Source organism: Ruditapes philippinarum, unplaced genomic scaffold (assembly GCF_026571515.1).
Source record: "Ruditapes philippinarum isolate M1 unplaced genomic scaffold, ASM2657151v2 ctg266_1_1_1_1, whole genome shotgun sequence".
In the NCBI taxonomy this organism is placed as follows: domain Eukaryota; kingdom Metazoa; phylum Mollusca; class Bivalvia; order Venerida; family Veneridae; genus Ruditapes; species Ruditapes philippinarum.
Genome location: NW_026855381.1, coordinates 57341 through 77524, shown reverse-complemented (window position 1 = coordinate 77524; position 20184 = coordinate 57341). Strand labels below are relative to the sequence as shown.

At 31.2% G+C, this 20184-nt stretch overlaps 2 protein-coding genes across 2 annotated transcripts in view; one reads left to right on the top strand and one right to left on the bottom strand.

The window, feature by feature from the left end:
- Positions 1-12009, bottom strand: part of LOC132743133 (uncharacterized) — a 139085-nt gene extending 127076 nt beyond the window's left edge. Inside the window, exon 1 of the mRNA XM_060731662.1 lies at positions 11625-12009. The gene's annotated coding sequence lies outside the window, so the exon portion shown is untranslated. The remainder of the gene's footprint in view (positions 1-11624) is intronic.
- Positions 12010-18131: 6122 nt separating this feature from the next.
- The window catches only part of LOC132743132 (post-GPI attachment to proteins factor 6-like), a 36434-nt gene continuing 34381 nt past the window's right edge, over positions 18132-20184 (top strand). Inside the window, exon 1 of the mRNA XM_060731661.1 lies at positions 18132-18221. Coding sequence (XP_060587644.1) covers positions 18176-18221 — 46 coding nt within the window. The 5' untranslated portion in view covers positions 18132-18175. The remainder of the gene's footprint in view (positions 18222-20184) is intronic.

Here is a 20184-nt window from a genome sequence, read left to right as displayed (position 1 = left end):
AAGTAAAATAATCGAAAGAACCTGATGTGCACACAGAAGTTCATGATTTACAGTATTATACAATTTACATGTTTTAATGAGTCTCATTATCTGTCACTGTGAATCACTCTCAGAATTACACAGCACAGCACAGTGCAGTGCATAAATGAATATTAAAAAGACACCGCTTTATTTAGAATTCAGAACAAATTAATCATTGTTTCCATATAAAAATGATAAATTTATGCAGATGAAATGTAGATGAAAGATGAAATGTAATGCAACATTAGATTTGATATTCCTATTGAAAAAGAAATTAGATTAGAAATTAAATAATACTTTAAAATATGATTATCAGTCATCTAAATATATTTTACAAAATGACTTGTTACAAAAATGTGAGGTTGATCAGAATAAATTTTGGCAATCAATAGGTAAGATTGGTGTTAGTTATAGTGGTAAAAATAAAATACCAGAAGAAGTTTTGTTAGAGGACGGTTCTACTTCTTATTGTATACAAGATGTTCTAGATAAGTGGAGAAGGGATTTTAGCTCATTTTTTAATCATGTTAATATTACAAAAAATGATGCAAACAGTGTTTTTGTAACAGAAGATAGTAATCAAAATTGTTCCTTTAATGGTCAGATTTCTCTTTTAGGGGTTAAGAAAGCTATTTTACAAGCAAAGAATGGTAAAGCCTCTGGATTTGATGATATTCCAGCTGAAGTGTTGAAAAATGACACAGCTATATATTTTCTTCATGTATTTTTTAATTTGTGTTTTAATAATGGAATTGTTCCGTCAATTTGGGGAAGTGTATTATTAACCCTATCCCAAAGTCTTCAACCCTAGACCGTAGAGACCCACTGTCATACAGAGGTATATCACTTGCATCGTCCGTATATAAAGTTTATTGTAGAATCATTAATATGAGATTAAATGATTGGGTGGAGAAAAATAATGTACTTGTCGATGAACAGAATGGCTTTAGAAATAAGAGAAGTACGATAGACCAGATCTCATCACTAGTAGATATTATAGATACACGTAAGAAATGTAAGCTATCAACTTGTACAGCCTTTATAGATTTTCGCAAGGCATATGATTGTATAAATAGGAATATTTTATGGTCAAAACTTATATCTTTTGGGTTACATGGAAAAATTTTAACTGCAATTAAATCATTGTACTCTACAGTTTCTGCAAGTGTTAGACTAAATAGTCATAAAACAGACTGGTTTGATGTTAATTGTGGTTTAAGACAAGGATGTATTTTATCACCTCTGTTATTTAATTTATATGTTAATGACCTTGCTGTCTATCTAAAGTCATTTAATGTGGGTGTGAATATTGGAGAAGAAAAGATATGCATTTTTACTATATGCAGATGATATCGTTCTTCTGGCAGATAGTGAAGATGCTCTACAATTATTGTTAAATGCATTGAATGACTGGTGTGGTCGAAATGATATGAGTATTAATCCTGATAAATGTAATGTCATGCACTTCCGAACAGAGTCTATGCCACGATCAGAACATGAATTTAGATGTGGTGAACATATTATTTCTTATTCTGACAAATATACATATCTGGGATTGTTAATTAATGAGTATTTAGATTTTAGTATAACAGCTAAAATGGTGGCTCAGAGCGCTAGTCGTGCCTTATGTCTACTTATCGCCAAATGCAAAGTTATTGGTGGTTTGCCTTATGAGGTTTTCACCAAATTATATGACTCTGTTGTATGGCCGGTTATTGCCTACGGAGCTGCTATATGGGGTCATAAAAATTACTGCTGTATTGCAGCAGTGCAACATCGGGCAATGAGGTTTTTCCTTGGTGTTGGGAAATACACACCAACAGCAGCTGTTTCTGGTGATATGGGATGGGTGCCGCCACATGTACGACAATGGAAGTCATTAGTCAATTTTTGGGCCCGTCTCTCATGTACCAATACTACAAGAATAAATAAGCGAATTGCGCTCTGGGCCTCCTGTAAGTCAATAAAATGTAAAAACTGGTATTTTTGGGTTCGTAAACAGTTGAATGAGTTAGACCTTTCAATATATAATGCTATATCCATACCTATATCCAAGAATAATATTGTCAAAGCTGTAGAAGAACGTATGTTTGCTAAGTTTAAAACAGAGTGGTTTGATAAAATTAATGCACCCACGGGCTCATCAGGTAGAGGCCGGAATAAATTACGGACATATTGTATATTTAAAGAAAAATATTGTGTGGAACCTTTTTGTACAATGATTTTGCCTGTTAGCCACAGATCAGCTTTTAGCAAATTTAGATGTGGTGTAGCACCAATTCGTATAGAAACCGGAAGATTTGAAAATCTCCAGGTAGATAGACGTCTATGTCCATTTTGTCATGTGGTAGAGGATGAAACTCATGTAATACTAGAATGTCAGTTATACAATGATTTAAGAAATGTACTTTTTGAACAAGCTGCAGTTGCTGTTAACAATTTTATCGACCTGAAAAGTGATGAGAAATTAAAAGTTATATTTAGTAATACTAATGTAATAAGAGTTAGTGCCAAAACCTGCTTCCAGATACTACAAAGAAGGAATTTGTTTATGTGTAAATAGGATGTTTTAATCCTTTTATTAAAGTAGTAGAAATGTAATAATAGTAGTGTACATAGTACATAATTTTTAACAGCAATTAGTTTTATATTTTATAATTGAAGATGTAAAACAGATATTTTTGTTTTATTTTGGTTGTGAAGGAAGATTTAACTGTGGCAATGATATAGCAGTACATTGCCACAGTGTATCGACATTGAATATTAAGACATATTGTGTATAGGCTTGATTTAAATGGTTGATTTTTGGGCTGAGTTTAGTGCAGTTTGTTTGTACCCTACTTATGTTATCTACACTGGCACACAAATGTATCATGCTGGAAGGCAATCACCCTATACAGTCAAATATATCCAACCAACCAATTATTGTTAATATTATTCATTATACTGTCATTTAAGGTAGTGCAGAATAATGACTTTTCACGCACCATGTTCTACCATGTACTTATTTGGTTATGCATCATGTACAATCTTGTACTTATTGGGACACATACCATGTTCAATCATGTACTTATTGCCACATCATGCTCAATTTTGTACCTTGGGTCACACACCATGTTTAATCATGTACTTATTGGATCACACATTTAGCATAATCATGTACTTATTCGAATATTTTAGGTCACACACCTTTCACAGTCAAGAGTTTTTTGGGTTACAACCTTATACTCCATGATATATGCATTCATTTGGAACATTATTACTCTTTTACTGAATAATGAGAATTATACAGCAATGCTGGGTACATGTATGCTGCACTAAACTTACACTTTTGTATGAACATATTCGGCCTCACTCACATAAGTAAATTGCGGTAGTATTGTCACAAATATTCTGGGCATTATTTTTTGAAGTATATTGTTTTTTCATGAAGGAATATACAAAAATGTCTGTTATATATACATGTAACTTGGTTATAAAGTAAATTGGTTTTTAGCTATAGAATATATTTTACCAGTATCATCATGTTTTTAAATGTCTCTTATAAATCTATCGAGATTGGTCCAACATGTTTTTAATATGATTGAACATTGTGATGTATTGTATATATGACATGCTTGGAATGAGACAATAACCTATTAAACTCTCTAAAAGGGCTTCAATTTCTTGCAATACAATCATTACATTATGTAATAAAATCCTTTATTGTTCAAATGATTCCAAAAAGAATTTTATAAAGGAAAAGTGTACAAAATCGTGCATTTGAAACATAATGTAAGATTTTATTACTAGTTATGTCTATTTTTTCACTGTAATAGCACGTGTTTATCGACTATCATATCTAGAAATGCATTCAAAAAGAAGTATGGAGACCATGATAATTTCTCCTTAGCAATATTGATACCAATGTATGAAATATATCATCCTCTTTTCAAAGAAGTCAGATGAAATTTAATTTTCGAATTAAGTAAGACCTGTCTATTTAATTTCGTTATCACATTTCAGTAAAATAAATTGGTTTTATGCCATTCTCTTCAACCACGTTGTTAATATCACATCTCTACTAAAATACATATGATTTATTGAATTCATACGAGGCAAATCTTTAATTTCAAACGTACAAAAATTGAGAAAACCTTACTGTTAAATCATGGTTACTGGATATATTTAGTAATGGTAAACAAAATAATTAAAGACAGATAAATTAACTTTATAATTATGGATTTTTAACATTTTAAAATTTGCATTGACAATATCTTAAGAAACAATGTCGTGTCGTTAAAAATGAAACTGCCATGCTCATAACCCTCAGTTTAAACATACAAGTTCTGATTCAGTAAAGTAATATATAGTCTGTGCAATTTTTTGCCACCATTATCAAATCGGTTAATTGGTTTGACTAGACAAAAATACAAAGTGTCTTAAATTTTATGGTAGTGAAATTACAAATGTATTTTATTATTTCACTGAATGCTGAGTATATAGACATATATGTTATGGAAAGAGCATCGAAACACGAGGCAATCTGATTTGTATGAAGAGGCATAGCCCCTAAGTATACATCAGATTGCCGTTTGTCTGGATGTTCTTTCTCTTTTGTATCATAGGCAAAAAAATAAGCATGTTCCTGTCGTCCAGCAATAAGTAACCAATATACGTGCATCTGAGTATAACTTTTCTTGTCGTCACAATATGTAAACCCCAGAAAAAAATGATCCAAAAACGGGCATGCTCTATTTTTATCAAGGCATACAGAACGGTCACTGAAGTGCAGAAAAACTAATACATGCAGTCCAGTTAACGCACTGTGCATGTTTGGGTATACGAATTAACTGTGAACATTTTCAAAGGTTAAGTCTCCAAACTATGATACAAGGGTAAAGATAAAAATATTAACAAGCAATAATGAAAGAAGCGAATCTGCAGTTTAGTTCCTGGCACAAGCTAATATAATTAATATCTAATTAGCATCAAACAGCTTATTATGTTCACATGCTGAGAACAGTTAAAATATTTGATTTAGCAAAATGAAATTTTTGTCTACCATTTCCATGACAACATTTCCAAAAAGAAAGATTTTGCTATGATAACGATATACTGTTACCGAGACATTGGCTATGAAAATGCATTAGCCTGGGCACAATCTTTTGTGCAAATGCATTATGGACTGCATATCGATTTAAGCAATATCAAGCGTTCTCTTGTATGAAACTGATGAACATGGTGTTTAACTATACATATATACAACAATATCGGTATCCAGATAACTCTGGTATAAGATCAACTTTCTTTAACATGCCATTAAGACAAAGACATTAACTTTAAAAAATATTAAACAGGGTAATATATAACAAAGAAAAAAATATTCATGTATGTATTAATGTCTCATTATGCTAAAATGTTTCGCCAAAAAGCCACTATATAATCATTATTTTCGTGCAAAATTATGAGAGTGAAGATAAAAAAATCCAATACGTGTAATAAAATGCAATGTCATAAAGATAGATATAAAATGAGAACAAAGATTAAGAAGGTTCACCATTCATAGATTTCGTAATCCTCATTTACAACACATAACAGAAAAATTGCAACATAGCACAAAACACACAACAATGACGTCATATTGCTGTTTCCTGGTAAACATGTCACATCTACTTCTCCTTGTTTTCTTTATCTCATATTAAAGCAGGAAAGTTAATCTCATGTCGTCGCAAGAGACAAATTAAGTAAAAACATCTAAACCTTAAACTCTTCCTTCCTCGAGTAAAGATATATGGATTAATTTCTGGAAAAATCTCAACGAAATAATTACAATGTGTCGTTTTGCCATGAATAAATAATAAGACAGTTTTGTCGCAGAAAATATAATAATCGAAAAGTCTGAGTTTCTTTAACATTTTATGCGCGAAAAAAGTACATTGTTTAGTAAAAAAAACTATATATATATTTAAACGCTTTAAGCATTTAATTATATTAAAAATGATAATGTCAGACAGAGTAAGACAAATAAAGAAACGATATACATTTATAAAAGCTTATATTATTATAAAAAAAAATTTTTTGTATATAGCAAGACAATGAGAGAATGGTATATGATCATGTTCATATGACCTTTGATTTTAGCTCTGGTCAAAGTTCATTTGTAAAAAATTGACAGCTTTTTTCACCGAATTTACAATTATTACCCTGTACTCTTTGTTTATGTTGCTCAGAACAGATTGCTGTTTCCTAGAATTGGTAAGGAAGTTTAGATAACTGTATTAGTCTGAGGTCATATTTGTTGTTTTGTATTATCAACTTCCAATTTTAAAGGTATCTGTCTTATCTTTCAAAATATCATCAAGGCAACATATTTTCAGAGACCTATGGTGAAACTATATACTCGTAATATAATATTACATTGATAACGTAGAATTAAAATGATTTAAAGATATGTTTATAGACTGTTTGAAGTTTGAAACTGTTAAATAACATTTAGCCTTTCAAGTGAAGCCCACGTGTGTTTATTTGTCACTTGCATAGGGTAAAAATTAAATTATGTAACAGTGACTTATATAATGTGTTCACTTACACATTGAAAGTTTCATTTTGTGTTCACATAAATAGCATTGCTTAACGCCTACACACTGAAAATTTCACAGAAATTTAAATGTTCCATCGAAGTAGTTCTTGATGCATGTGGGAAAAAATCGTCTCTAAAGATACGATGCTCCAACATTTTTTATGAAATTAAAATCTAAACTTCGTCTTTAACTGCGTGTGAACGGTTTAGTCTAAAGTAATTTATTGAATAAAAGGATAATTATTTGTTAACAAGGTAAATAAAGAGCCGATTTAGGATAGTACAATAGTAAGCTTTAGAAGGAAATGAATGACAATTTAAGTTTTACATTTGCCATTTTGTTTAAAAATGATTACTGCCTTTTTACACAACATTCAAATTGTTTCATATTTTCAATTTGTTTTTTAATGATACTTTATTTGTTTAAAGAATTAAATATGACACCAAAAGAATGTCTAAGAATTATAAGTTATAAGATGGAATTAGTGTTATATTAAAGTTGTTTTTTAAGGTAAACATTTAACGGACATTTTACTAGAAAAGAGGGGATCTACAAAAAGGATTTCGTGTTCTAAAATTTATGGAACATGTGTTTGGTCCATCTGGCACAGTGAATGGGGGGGGGGATATATTCTAAGATAAGATGAGGGTGGATACATACAGCATGTTAAAACGTTTTAAATCAGCTTACCATTTATTTATTTTTGAACAATGAAATGTTCAGCTTTACCACTATTTTATTGCAATTTGTAGAAAATATCAATTTATCTTCATTACTTATTATTGTAAATTGAAGATAAGATCATGATAAGTCGTTTAATTTCTGTAGAAAATGGCACTGATTATAAGTTTTATAACCCAATCAAAGTACTGAAGTACAGATGGACTCATTACAATACGTAACGTCATAACAGCAATGTTGTCAGTGTGATTATTTTACATGTACAGTATTGGGTAATGAAAGGAATGAGGAAACTTTTTAAGTTGGCATCAGTAAGGTCATTTAAATGTCATAACATCTTGAACTTTTGACAGTTTAGACTACACATGCATATTTAGAAAAAAACTTCAAAGTTATGTACAGATAAAGGTCGAAAACTTTAAGGGAACAGTAAATTTACTTAAATGTTTGACCATGAGCAATTCTATCAAATGTCCATTACTGGTTCCTGCTAGACAGACATATATGCGCAGTTGTCCTATAAAAGTACAAAGTAGAACGATGTTATGGCTTCAACGAGCTTGTTTTGTTAAAGACAGCAGAGACAAGGGATCTGAGGGTTGCCGGCATCAAAAGTTATAGACTGATTTGAAGAGGGTCTCTTCTACTCTGTATAATGTAATATGTATTTTTGCTGCGCATTAGTTTATTCATAACAATTTAAACAAGTTTATATATCATGTGACTATTATTTATTGAACTACATTGGAATGTTAAAAACAATGATGACATGGTTGTATTGGTCCTTCAAAAACAATCGATGCATGTTGGTTATTTTTTCTTTCATGTAAAACATAGTAAAACAACAAACAGCTTTCATTTATACGACAGCTGTCATTCGTTTTTCAAAAAATGTAAGACAATATTTTCGAATAAAGTAAGAATCGACACGTTGTTTGTAATCACATTACAGTACAATGTCTTGCTTTAATGCAAGTCACTGTAATCACATTGTTCTTATCTCCAAAATTCGTACATAACTCTGGGAAATAAATTTTATCTACTGAATTTAAACGAGGCAAATAGTTCCCTTGAGAAATTCTGAATTTTAGAGCAGATTTCCAGAAAGACCAATACATTAAACTGATAAAGGCTAACTGCTGAAGCCTGATTTCGCAAATCGACATGTTCTTGTTCATTAAAACTACAATGTTTACGTTCAAAAGATACAGCTGAAAGACAAGAGAACATATCGCCATGGTGACGAAATATGAGAATCCAGACATAGCCTATCATGATTTTAGAATGACGTCAATTTGAGTATTGTTTTAAACAGCTGAATTTAAAATTATAAGATCAAAGGGTAATCCTCTTAATTTAAAAAAAAATCACGGGGTCCTTTCTTTGACTATTTTTGTAGTTTTTTACTTATACAACGGTTATCATTTTGTGTTGAAAATTATTTAATCAACTTCATTGAAAATGTTGATGACATCAACATTGAAACCACCTAAATGTTCATAATCGTTTGTCGATGATTTTGCAAAATATTGGACAGCATGTGATTCGTTTGTCGCCATTGTTATAACTTTTTTTATTGTGTAATATGGACATCGGTCAATACAGAAACACTATATATCAAAATTGAATTGGTTACATTAATTAAATCTAGATAGACGATATTTCGATAATGATTCACTCTTTGCTAAATGTATAGGCAATAAATACACCAGTCTGTGCAAAATCTGCTTTACAGATGCGATGCATAAAGAAAGTTTTGAGCAACACATCGATTTTGGCAAAATAAATTTCTGATATTTACCAGAAAAGTGCTAGATATTGTGTAAAATTAAGAACATACCCTAACAATGGCGTATGTGTAACGAATAAAACGTGAATAATTTATTTTATATGATAATGTCAAAATATACATTTGTTTTTGGTTCAACTTTAAAACAATCCTGGTGTGGCTTAAAATAAATTAATTATTGAACGAATGCGTAAATAAATAAATCTTTACCACGAAGAGCGTGTATTATTGTGCTAAACGTTGAACGTACCATATGAACGCAGTTCTTTTAAAATAATTATTATTTAACACAGACATCATGCCACACATGTGGTACAAGACACCACAACAATGACGTCATATTTCTGTTTTCTGGTAAACATGTCACATTTCTAGAATCTACCTCTCCTTGTTTTCTTTATCTCATATTCAAGCAGGAAAGTTAATTTCATGTCGTCGCAAGAGACAAATTAAGTAAAAACATCTAAACCTTAAACTCATCTCTTCCTCTAGTAAAGATATATGGATTAATTCCTGGAAAAATCTCAACGAAATAATTACAATGTGTCGTTTTGCTATGAATAAATAATAAGACATTTCTATAGGAGAAAATACAATTTAATCGGAAACGAAAATAGCTGATATGTGCTCACAGAAGTACACGATTTACAGTAAATGCATAATTCATGTTTTCATGAATGATTAAATACTAAGACACAAACATTGTCAAAATATACAAAGAATACATTTAGTCCTACGTAGATTTTCTGATAAGCAAAACAGTTTTTGAACTTTCGGACAGATTAAATTTTACATAATTGTTGAGTGGATCTAAATCATCTACTAACACATATTTGCAAAATTGCTTACGGTAAAATTTTAGGACGGTCTTTAATCTTTAGGAAAGTCCCCTGGCCCTATTGAAGATCTTGCAATACTTAGGCCATTAAGTATCCGTTTTAGCATGGTTGTAACACGGTGAATTATCTTTTGAATCATATGAATAGTCTATAAAGAAAAGATTGCAAATACAATGTGCCAGTTTCAATATAACACATACAATATCTAGAGACATCACACGCTTTTATTGATTGTAGGTACAGTTATTTTAAGTCTACAAATCCATTGGCGTCTGTTGATCGTCTGCTTCATATGTTATCAAAATTGTTAGATAGAGATCTGTCACTTATTCAGGCAACCAAAGCATATGTTATATACATGATGATTAAAGAAATGTTTAGTGACCAGAATCATTAGACCCACTTCTTCTGAAAGGTATGCATGTAGATTTATTATGTCATGTAATTATGTAAAAGTACATAACTGTATTTGATAATTACAATTCGCAGAACTTTATCGTTTATATCACAAAGGACAATAAGCCTAGAGTAGTCTTTTGTCTAAGATGAACCAGTCATGCCTGATATGCACAGAGTGTATATAAAGGATATAGATATTAATTTTGAGTGCATTGTCGTACGGTTTGAGTTCAAATGCACAAGAATATATAATCACCAAGGCGGATGGGGCCATGCGCGCGTTATAACACGTAATAATAACGAAGCATTTGAACGATAAAACGCATTTTTATACTATAATGCAAGAAAAAAAATCATTCTAACATGCTAATGAAAAAGAATTGATAAAAATATGTTGAACTACATTGAGCGTATTCAAAGTAATATTCCTGACGTCCATTTCCATTATTTATTTACGTCACATCTGATGTCATATGGCGTGTAAGCATTCCTTTTTATGATGTGCATATATCGTTATAGTGTGAAGCGTTTTAGGATGTTAATTTTACACCCTTTTCAGACTATGACATTTTTTGATATTATTTTTTCCTTAAAATGCACGTAATGGCAACACAAACATCGAAAATACATGCATTGATTTATCAGAAGTCGGGATAATATACTGATAGTTGTAAATGACGGTAATTAATATCTCATTTTAAATGTAATTTTATATTATTGACAGTAAATGACAGCACTGTTTTCCAACGTAATGCAGAAATATTTTATATATTATATAGAATTAAAATCATTAGATGTAGATTATTAGTTATTGTTAGATCTATCAGTAAAAGTACATATGTGTGGTAAAATCCGATAGTTTGATACCGATGTCATGATTTTCTTTAGGTTCTGTTTATATTTGAACATGTGTTCATATAGATCTATATGTGCTCATTTTCTGTTACAAATTTATGTAATAATGGTTTATCAATTTTGTGTACTGTGTTTTGATTTATATTTTTCAATGAAGGTGGTTGAAAGTAGATTTTCTTTTATCACAAAATATCGCGGTATAAAAACTTTCCCAAAAATTTAGGTTAAGATTATTTATGACGGGTAACGAATAAAAGCATACCGCGGTAAAATAAATAACATCTTCAAACTTTTGGATTACATAATGTGATGATTGGCTGTCAAACTTAAAAAATAAAATAGAATACCTTTAACATAGCCACAGACAACAATATAATATAATGCAAAGACAGCACATGTCTTTTTCTAAGATTATATGTTTGTTTGAACTTTGAATGCATATGTAAGGGGAAAGGAGGATTAGAAAAATAAATTTACCTTTTCTTTGACTGTAGCTTACAAGACAGTTTATTTCATCTGGACTACACATGTATTACACATCCAAATACAAAGAAAAGAATAGATACACGTATGTATGCTCGTGGTCAAAGAGTATTCTAATTATAGTAACACATGTCAACTAACGTCTGTTTCCCAGCCGAACATCTTTGCAATTCCAAACAATGAATATACACTTTGGCTCTCCTTTTAATTAAATATTTATTGCAATTCAATTCTTTCAACCAGATTATGCATGCCGAAAAATCACTTATTTACAAACAATTATAACGATCTTTAAACACTGGTATCATAATCTCTACATGAAAGCAACATAACAATATGTGAGCAAAAAAGGCAATAAGCTGCTTGAAAATTATCAGAAAACACGTAACTAAAATTGTAGGGCTGTAGAAAGCCAATAGTAAGAGAGAGCTGCGTCAGTTATTGATCGCCTTTAGTGCCATTAAATTGAGGACACAGAAGTTTGCATGGAAAATGGTTGACATTACGGCGTTCTCACGACTTGCTGATTTTATTGAATGCAATACTGTCATTGCCGGCGACCTGATTCTTTTCTGTGATTTCTGATTTGTTGTTCTCATTTAATTGATAAAAGAGACAATTCATGCGCCATTGTAAAGTAATATATAATGATGTGTGAGATGAAGTCCACGAGGATGCAGATATAGAAGTTCGCAGAATGCGTGTATTTATAAGACACATTTCATGTATCATTTGTAAATGAGAGCACGAGTAAATCAAAGCACTTATATCACAGAGATTTGTACAATTCCTTTGGGAAATATGTTAAATTGAAACTGGGTTGAAAGTGTTCATAAATGTAATTTATTTCTGTATTTAAATATTTCATGTTGAAAATCATGTTTTATGCATACATATATGTTATAAAGTGTTTCTATTTCAAGCGACAGTTCATAATTGATTTTCAGAATAATCAACCTTGTGACATCAAATAAAAAAAATATGAGTGGAGTACAGTTGACTTTTTTAAATTTAAAAACATAATATAATATTAGAATTTTGTTTAATTCCTGGAAATATATTTTATTTAATCAAATGGCACCGGAGAAAATACAAGTCATTGTTTGAATGTTTTTATCTAAAATCCAACAAAACATATTTTAAGTGCGTATAACAAAACATATTTTAAGTGCGTGTAAAAAAAGATCTAAAATAGTTCTGTTTGTCAAAAAAATGTACATTTTTAAGGTGCACACAGGACAAAATACAAGTCCGGATCTGCATTAAAGCTGAATAACAATATCACTATTTGGAAAAGTACTGTATAGTAGCTGTATAATAAATAGTACAGCGTTTAATTAATTTGAACGTCGTTTATAACATGACTTAGAGTATGGTAAGATTACGAGCAATAATAAATTTAATGTTCTGTTACAAAACGCTGATCGTCTCGGACAACTCACTGAATCATATACAATACCCTTACATCTATATTTTTTATGTAAAACTACGAGAATAAGCTTTTCGTTGTCTGTTTTCGGTCAAATTGTTAAAGTAGCCTACTTTCGTACAATGGAAAAAGATTACAATGATTAAAGATATGCTAGAATATTCGGCTGTTTGGGAAAAGAATACATCATAAAATATATGCATCAATTAACATAAGTTTTCTTCTTTAGAATGTCCCTTTAACCTTTAGATGAAGATAATCGCTTAAAAGATTTTTTATTGAAACCAGTTATCTTATGACAATAATTATATGAATATGCATTACCTTAAAATACCGGTAAGTTTCAACCATTTCGTTTATCTGCATTAATTAGAATTTTTGTATAATTTTCTGAACTTGATACGACGTGTTTTACATTAATGGCTATATAAAATGTACAATGTTTAATATTATGCGTAATGATTTTTTTAAGTTACCTGTAGTAAATATACCAATCAGATTAAGGGGATATCTGTTAATTAATTATGTTAGTTTGTATCTGATTGGCCAATGACTAGAATTAAATCTATATCCATTATAATATTACATAATAATTATATATTTTATATTTTTATATATTGTCGCAAGAAGCTCTTTGAAAAATTATGTTGTTTGCAGAAATGAAAATAGTTTGCATATTTTATTTCCTACTTTTTATGGAATTATTCGAATAATTTCTTCCCCTTGTGACTGATGGTTTGCCTATATATAAGGGTTGAGGCATCAACATTGCAGCCACCATTTATCCCTCAGACCACTAAATGAGTTCGAATTAAAGGAGTTTGTGCATATCTTAGCTTCAGCAGGTGAGGTAGGTTTGATCCCTGGTATTGCTTTAAACTTTAACTCCCGATGTTAGCCAATTTCATCTTTCCTGTTTCGGCGCCATATGACATTTTCGTTGGTGCACTGTAAAACCAAACAAAACAAACAAACAAAACGAATAAGTTCTTAACTACAGTTGTAATACATATTCTGGCTCAGATCAAGAATACATAATATCTTCGCGAGGCGTTAGTTTAAACATAATTATTTCCCCGAAAATATGCATCCCCGAAAATCGCCGTATGACCTTTACAGTGTCGGTGTGACTTAAAATACAACAAAAACACACAAAACAAATGATATATTCAAAGAAAATTATTAAAATGAAAACAAAATGTATATTTATAATCATGCGTCGATTTTTATACGAGGTTGTAAAATCTAATCTTGATATGACACATTTTAGTTCGCACACTGCAAAACAACTTTCAAGCCGACACTGCATAAAAACGCGAGAATATTGCTTCATTTAGGAGAAAGTAATACAAGCAAACCTACAAATGTACATGAACTAACTAAATACTTACAGTTTGTTTTAAGAACTGTGAAAGCATATATTAACATCATTAATGTAACTGTAAATGCATTTTCTTTCCATTTTTCAAACATTGTTCGGCGTAAAACGATAAATTTTATATCAGCTTAAAGGAAAAAATAATTTCCGTCGAATGCTGTAGAATTTAAGATATTTTGTCTGCCATTGGCGTTAAAATGCCCGTTACAGTTGCCAAGGATACGCAACGACGTCATGTTCAAAAACGGGCTTTGATGGTCAACTTAGACGCCGTGTGTACAAAAATAGGCTGAAATTATTGAAACAAAATTAACGGAACCTAATCAGAAATATGGTCAACTTTTTGCATGCCAATTTTCAAGACGCTACTCGAAAGTTCGCAAAGTGTCGCGTTCTACCTTAAGCTTGAAATGTCAGAAAATTTTCTTAGAAATGTTAATGATTTCAAGTTTATAGAAAGTTGATTAAACTGAAGCAATTGACTTTTGATACCCTTATCATCCCCTCCCCAATTGTAACGCTTTATAAAATAGAGAGATTAAGAATCACCACGCTCCGGCACTGCCATAAGCAGATTTGAACATAAAATGAGCTGCGTCACGACAAAACCAACATAATGGGTATGCGATCAGCATAGATCCAGACCAGCCTGCGCATCCGTGCAGTCTGATCAGGATGCATGCTGTTCGCTATCAGTTTCTCTACTTGTTATATGGTTCGTAAGCGAACAGCATGGATCCTGATCAGACTGCGCGGATGCGCAGGCTGGTCTGGATCTATGCTGGTCGCAAACCCACTATGTTGGTTTTGTCATGACGCGGCTCAAATGGTAATTTTAAACTACAATTGTATTCATACGGCGGTAATCATGGAACATTTAAAGTTATACGTAAGTGCCATGAATACAGATTTTTCCAAAGTAAAATATATACATCATGGTAATGCAAAGGACAAGCTGAATGTTTACACATATATAAAATGACAGCACTACTAGTATCTTCCTGTTATTTAGTTAGTTATTATCATTTGTAAAAACTTTTCGCATAAAAATTTCAGTTTTAATATGATAATTCTTTAATACATTTCATGAAAAAAATTTTTTATATCGTTCATACTCATTATTACAGATTTCATACACAAAGATGACAGACACATGTTTTACAATTGAAAAAAATGACTACATTTCATGAAGTAGAAGAAGAAAATTTTATTTAACTTATACATTAATATGTATTTCGTTATACATCAAAACTGCTAGAAATACATATAAACATTTGGTCACGGTTGGTATTAAAACGTAACAGAATAATAAATGTTTCGGTTTATACATTCTGAAGAATAAGCTCTTAATAAGTATGAAATTATATATTGAATAACAGTAATTTTTCATACACAAAGTGTCTAACAGTGAATATAATGAACATTGTTATAGTCTAGGATATGAATTCAATAAATCATTTTTTTTTTCATATTGGCTAGATAAATAAATTTGCTGAGGTTGTTTAGTTTGACTTACAAGCATATCAAGTACGTATACTCAGAAAAAAAACACATAAAAACACAATGTTCTCAATACTAATACTCTTTAACTGGAGCAAGAACAATTTGAGAGACATTCTAACACGCTCGTTAACTATTGCCACGCAAATGAGGAAAATTGCCGATTTTGGACTGGAAATTGATAAATAAGTTCAATAAAGATCAATCATTGAAGAATTGTTACTTTTTTAACTAGGAGATACATAAAGGAGTTTATTTATTAAAATCAGCAAAATTAACATGAAAATTGCAGACTCGGTTTGATCAGGGTCTATTTGAAAGACCCTGGTTTGATTGAGTCTGTACATGAGGGATAATGAAAAAGTGCAACATCCCTCATTCTTCCAGATATTCATCATTGTACGCACTGAAACAGTGGCTTACATTTGTATACAGTGAAATAATGCACTTTCCAAATTCTAATCAAAATTGATGACTTAGGTTACATAATTATAAGATCAGACTGCAAATCGTATACATTATATTATCTACCTACCAATATTAAAATAAGAGGTACCTTCTTCAACAGAAGGCCCGACAAATAGTAAACAATGAGCATCAAATAAGAATGTTCATGTAGCAAAATTGAATAAAAGTGTGTTAAATTAAGCATTTTAGACTTACATAGTAAGAAAATGTGTATGTTAAAATAATACTTCGAAGAGTTACCAGCAATGTCCACTAAAGAATTCAAACCACTTCCTGATATAGTTCTGCTAGTAGACCATACCATCTTTAATTTGCATATACGACTGCTAAATGTTGCTGAAACTATTTTTCACTGATTCAAAGGAAAAATCATTCAACATCTTTTCAGATTATATACGAGGGAAATTTGCTGCTTCGATTTGAACATGTACATTCTGTACACTTTTTTTTAAAATATATGACACACGTTTTCCAAAATAATAACTTTTTCAAAGGATATTTACGTGTTTTTGAAAAATATCTTTAAAAGGGGACAATAATTATTTAATAATAATAATAATAATAATACATGTAATAATAATAATAATAATAATAATAACAATAATATTGTTTACAAGTCGTCTTTCAAACAAGTCTACTGATCAGAAATGCAAACGATATTTCAAGAAACCGATCAATGACCTCGCAAGTAATCGGACGACTAGTTTTTCAGATTATGCAAGCAATCGTACAGTGAAAAAAACTCAACGGTGGCAATATCAGTGTATAAGTTTGGCAACTTACAGCCTTCTATCAGGGATTCTGTTGACCAGTTGATGTTTGGCATATTGAAGTCTCCAAGCACCCAGACATTACTATTTTGGGGGATATTTTTATGGATCAAAGTTCATTGAGGGGTATGTCATCCTCTAGAAGGAAGAGATATATAGATGTCCTTAGAATCTTTAAGGGATATTTTGGTCCAAACTGAGTTGTAATTTGATTTCAGATCTGGTTGTTCCTGACTAATGACGGATTTAGATATGACAATGATTGTTTTCCTACCTTTGCCCTCTAGTATGTCATCCCTACATACCTGAAGGTTTAAGAAGTCAGGAGAATTTCAGCTGTTGATATTTCAGGTTTTAGCCATGTTTCGGTACAGCAAATAATGTCAGGATTGACTTGGGATACTGTTGTAAATCTGGTATTTTATTTTTAATAGAGCGGCAGATTATGTTTAAAAGACGCACAACCTTTCACACACATTAAGGTTTTTGTTGGCTTTTGAAGAATTACACTTACTTTTGGAATTTGGGGTGGAAGTAGCATTTGGTTTTGTGCCTGGACTACACAATCATGTATACCGATTATAATTCATTTACAATGACTCCACATTAGATCTTCTTGAGTTTTAGCTGGGACTTCAAATGACAGTCCCGTGTTTTAGACAGGTACCACTTTTTAATGACTGAAGAAATGATTTATTTGTCAGACAGTGTGATTCCAGACATAGATCAGCTTCCCTCCTAGAATAAATATCTTACTAAATGTAATTCCAACAAGGTGATCTCTGCTCTTAAACAGTGCATTTTATAGCTCTTGGTCTATTCTTGTTGTTCTCTTTTTCTTTTAATTTTGTTACTCTTCTAAATTTGGTGAAATGAATTGTATCGCGTGGATTTTGATTTATCGCGCCTTTCCGTACTTTCGTTTTGTCGCACTGCAGGAAATTCCGTATCTATTTATAGATTTAATGAACGGAAGTAGTATGGCTGCCTAGTCGAAAAAATGTTTTGCAAACTTATAATTTTGTGCATTTTGCACTTTACTTGCGGTATGTTATTTTTTAAATTTATCAAAAAACATTTATACTTATAAAGTTTAATAGATTAAACTTGTGTATATAACATTTTATGTTATATTTAATGTAGAATTTGTGGGAAATCACTGATGCAGCAAATAATGTCAAGTTGTCACCTTGAATCATACATGTACATTACCTAGTGTTGACTTAGATTGGGAAAACTTATGCGTCGTTTTGAGAAATTTGAGAACTTTAAAAATGTTGAAAACAATCTTACTGGTACATGGCTTTCAACAGATCAAGTCACAGCCACTCACCCAGACCCTATCCCTAGGCTTGAACCCAATTAGACGGTCAAAAATAATTAAAATCTTTTAAGGTTTTTACACAAGTGCCGCATCTGTCTTAATCATTCATATTGCTTTAAAACAATTGCGTTAACATTAAAAAAAATTCCATGTTCTGTCAAGTAGATTGCATTATATTTACATATATAATTAGGATACTCCAAAATGTAAACACAAATTCTTTATTCAAAGAACCCAACAGAGATAAATTCCTTTGGTTCGCCTTCCGAGCCAGGAATTACTCTGTAATTCACTAATGGAAACGTGTACATGTCTGTGCTCCTGCTCAATAAAAGCTTAGCACCAAGTCAGGACCTCTCCTTTTAATACTTGGACCAGATGCTGAATTTACTTTCAAAATTGATAAAAGGTTGTTTTTGGCACAGATATATAAACAACGGATAGGAAACTCCGATAACAGACGAGAGTCCGATTCAGACCCACAATCCTTTGTGCGCTTCGGTGATAATCGGGCTTTCCCGTTAGTCTCTATTTTTCACGCTATTGTTAAACTTTGGCGATATCTGTGAATTATTGCTTAAATTGCCGACATGGATTTTCATCGGAGAAATATTTGTGTGGAAAAGTGATTTTTGTACGTTTAAGAATTTATAACTATTGCTTCATATATAAGTAAAAAATGTTTAGTCTTTTTTGTTGATGTACCTCCGGGAATTCAATATGGTGGTATTTTGGCTACTTTTATGCATCAAATCTCGCAAAATCTGGCGACATGATAAGTTGCAGGAACATAATTCCGCCGATACTGATTTTAACTGTGTGACGTCACAGTCTCTTCTCCATCTTATATTTAGCTCCATGTTTTTGGTTAATTGGTATTAAAATGTGATTTATAGATGTAATGATTCTTATTGCCTTTGAAAGGGAATTTTATAAATTATTGGCCGACACTGGAAAAATCAACACATGTTCTTATTGAAACTTTGTGTGTACATTTAGGAGTCTGCAATTTAGTTGTTTTTTTATATTTGTCGGTACATGGATTTTTTTTCATAGGAAAAATAGTTTAAAAATTAATTTTTGTTTAAGGTAGATGCCCCATTTGTGTTAAAACATTTTTATGGAATGTTCAAATTTCAGGGGCGGTTCAAATTGGGGTATAGGGTGATGACTGATCTGACCCCCAAGTGTCTGTGTTTCAAGTTTATTCATTTACAATAACAATATGTATTATCATATAACCTGTCACGACTTTGAAGAAAGAAAGTGGCTAGTTGTAAGGCATTTTAAAATCACAGGTTATCATTGTGGGACCAAGCCCTACCCCTAGGGACCCATCCCCCCAGGGCACTCTACTACCCAAATATACCTTAACCCCAAAAAACATAAAGTAAATATCATTCAAGATACATGTTTATACAAAATCAAACAATACTACATGTATAAGTATAAACTATTCATAGTTTAAAGTTATATACTTTTTGATAGAATTGTTTGATTTTGTCCCTGTGGATAGGACTTGGTCCCATGCCGATAACTTTTGTTAAAAGTACAAAAAGTAACAAAAACCCTTAATGAGAATGAAAGCTTGTTTTTCATAAAGAGGACTTCATAAATTAAAGTAAAAATTTTATTAATTTTTTTGTGGTTGATGTAATTAAAGGCGAGATGATCAGTGTGATCAG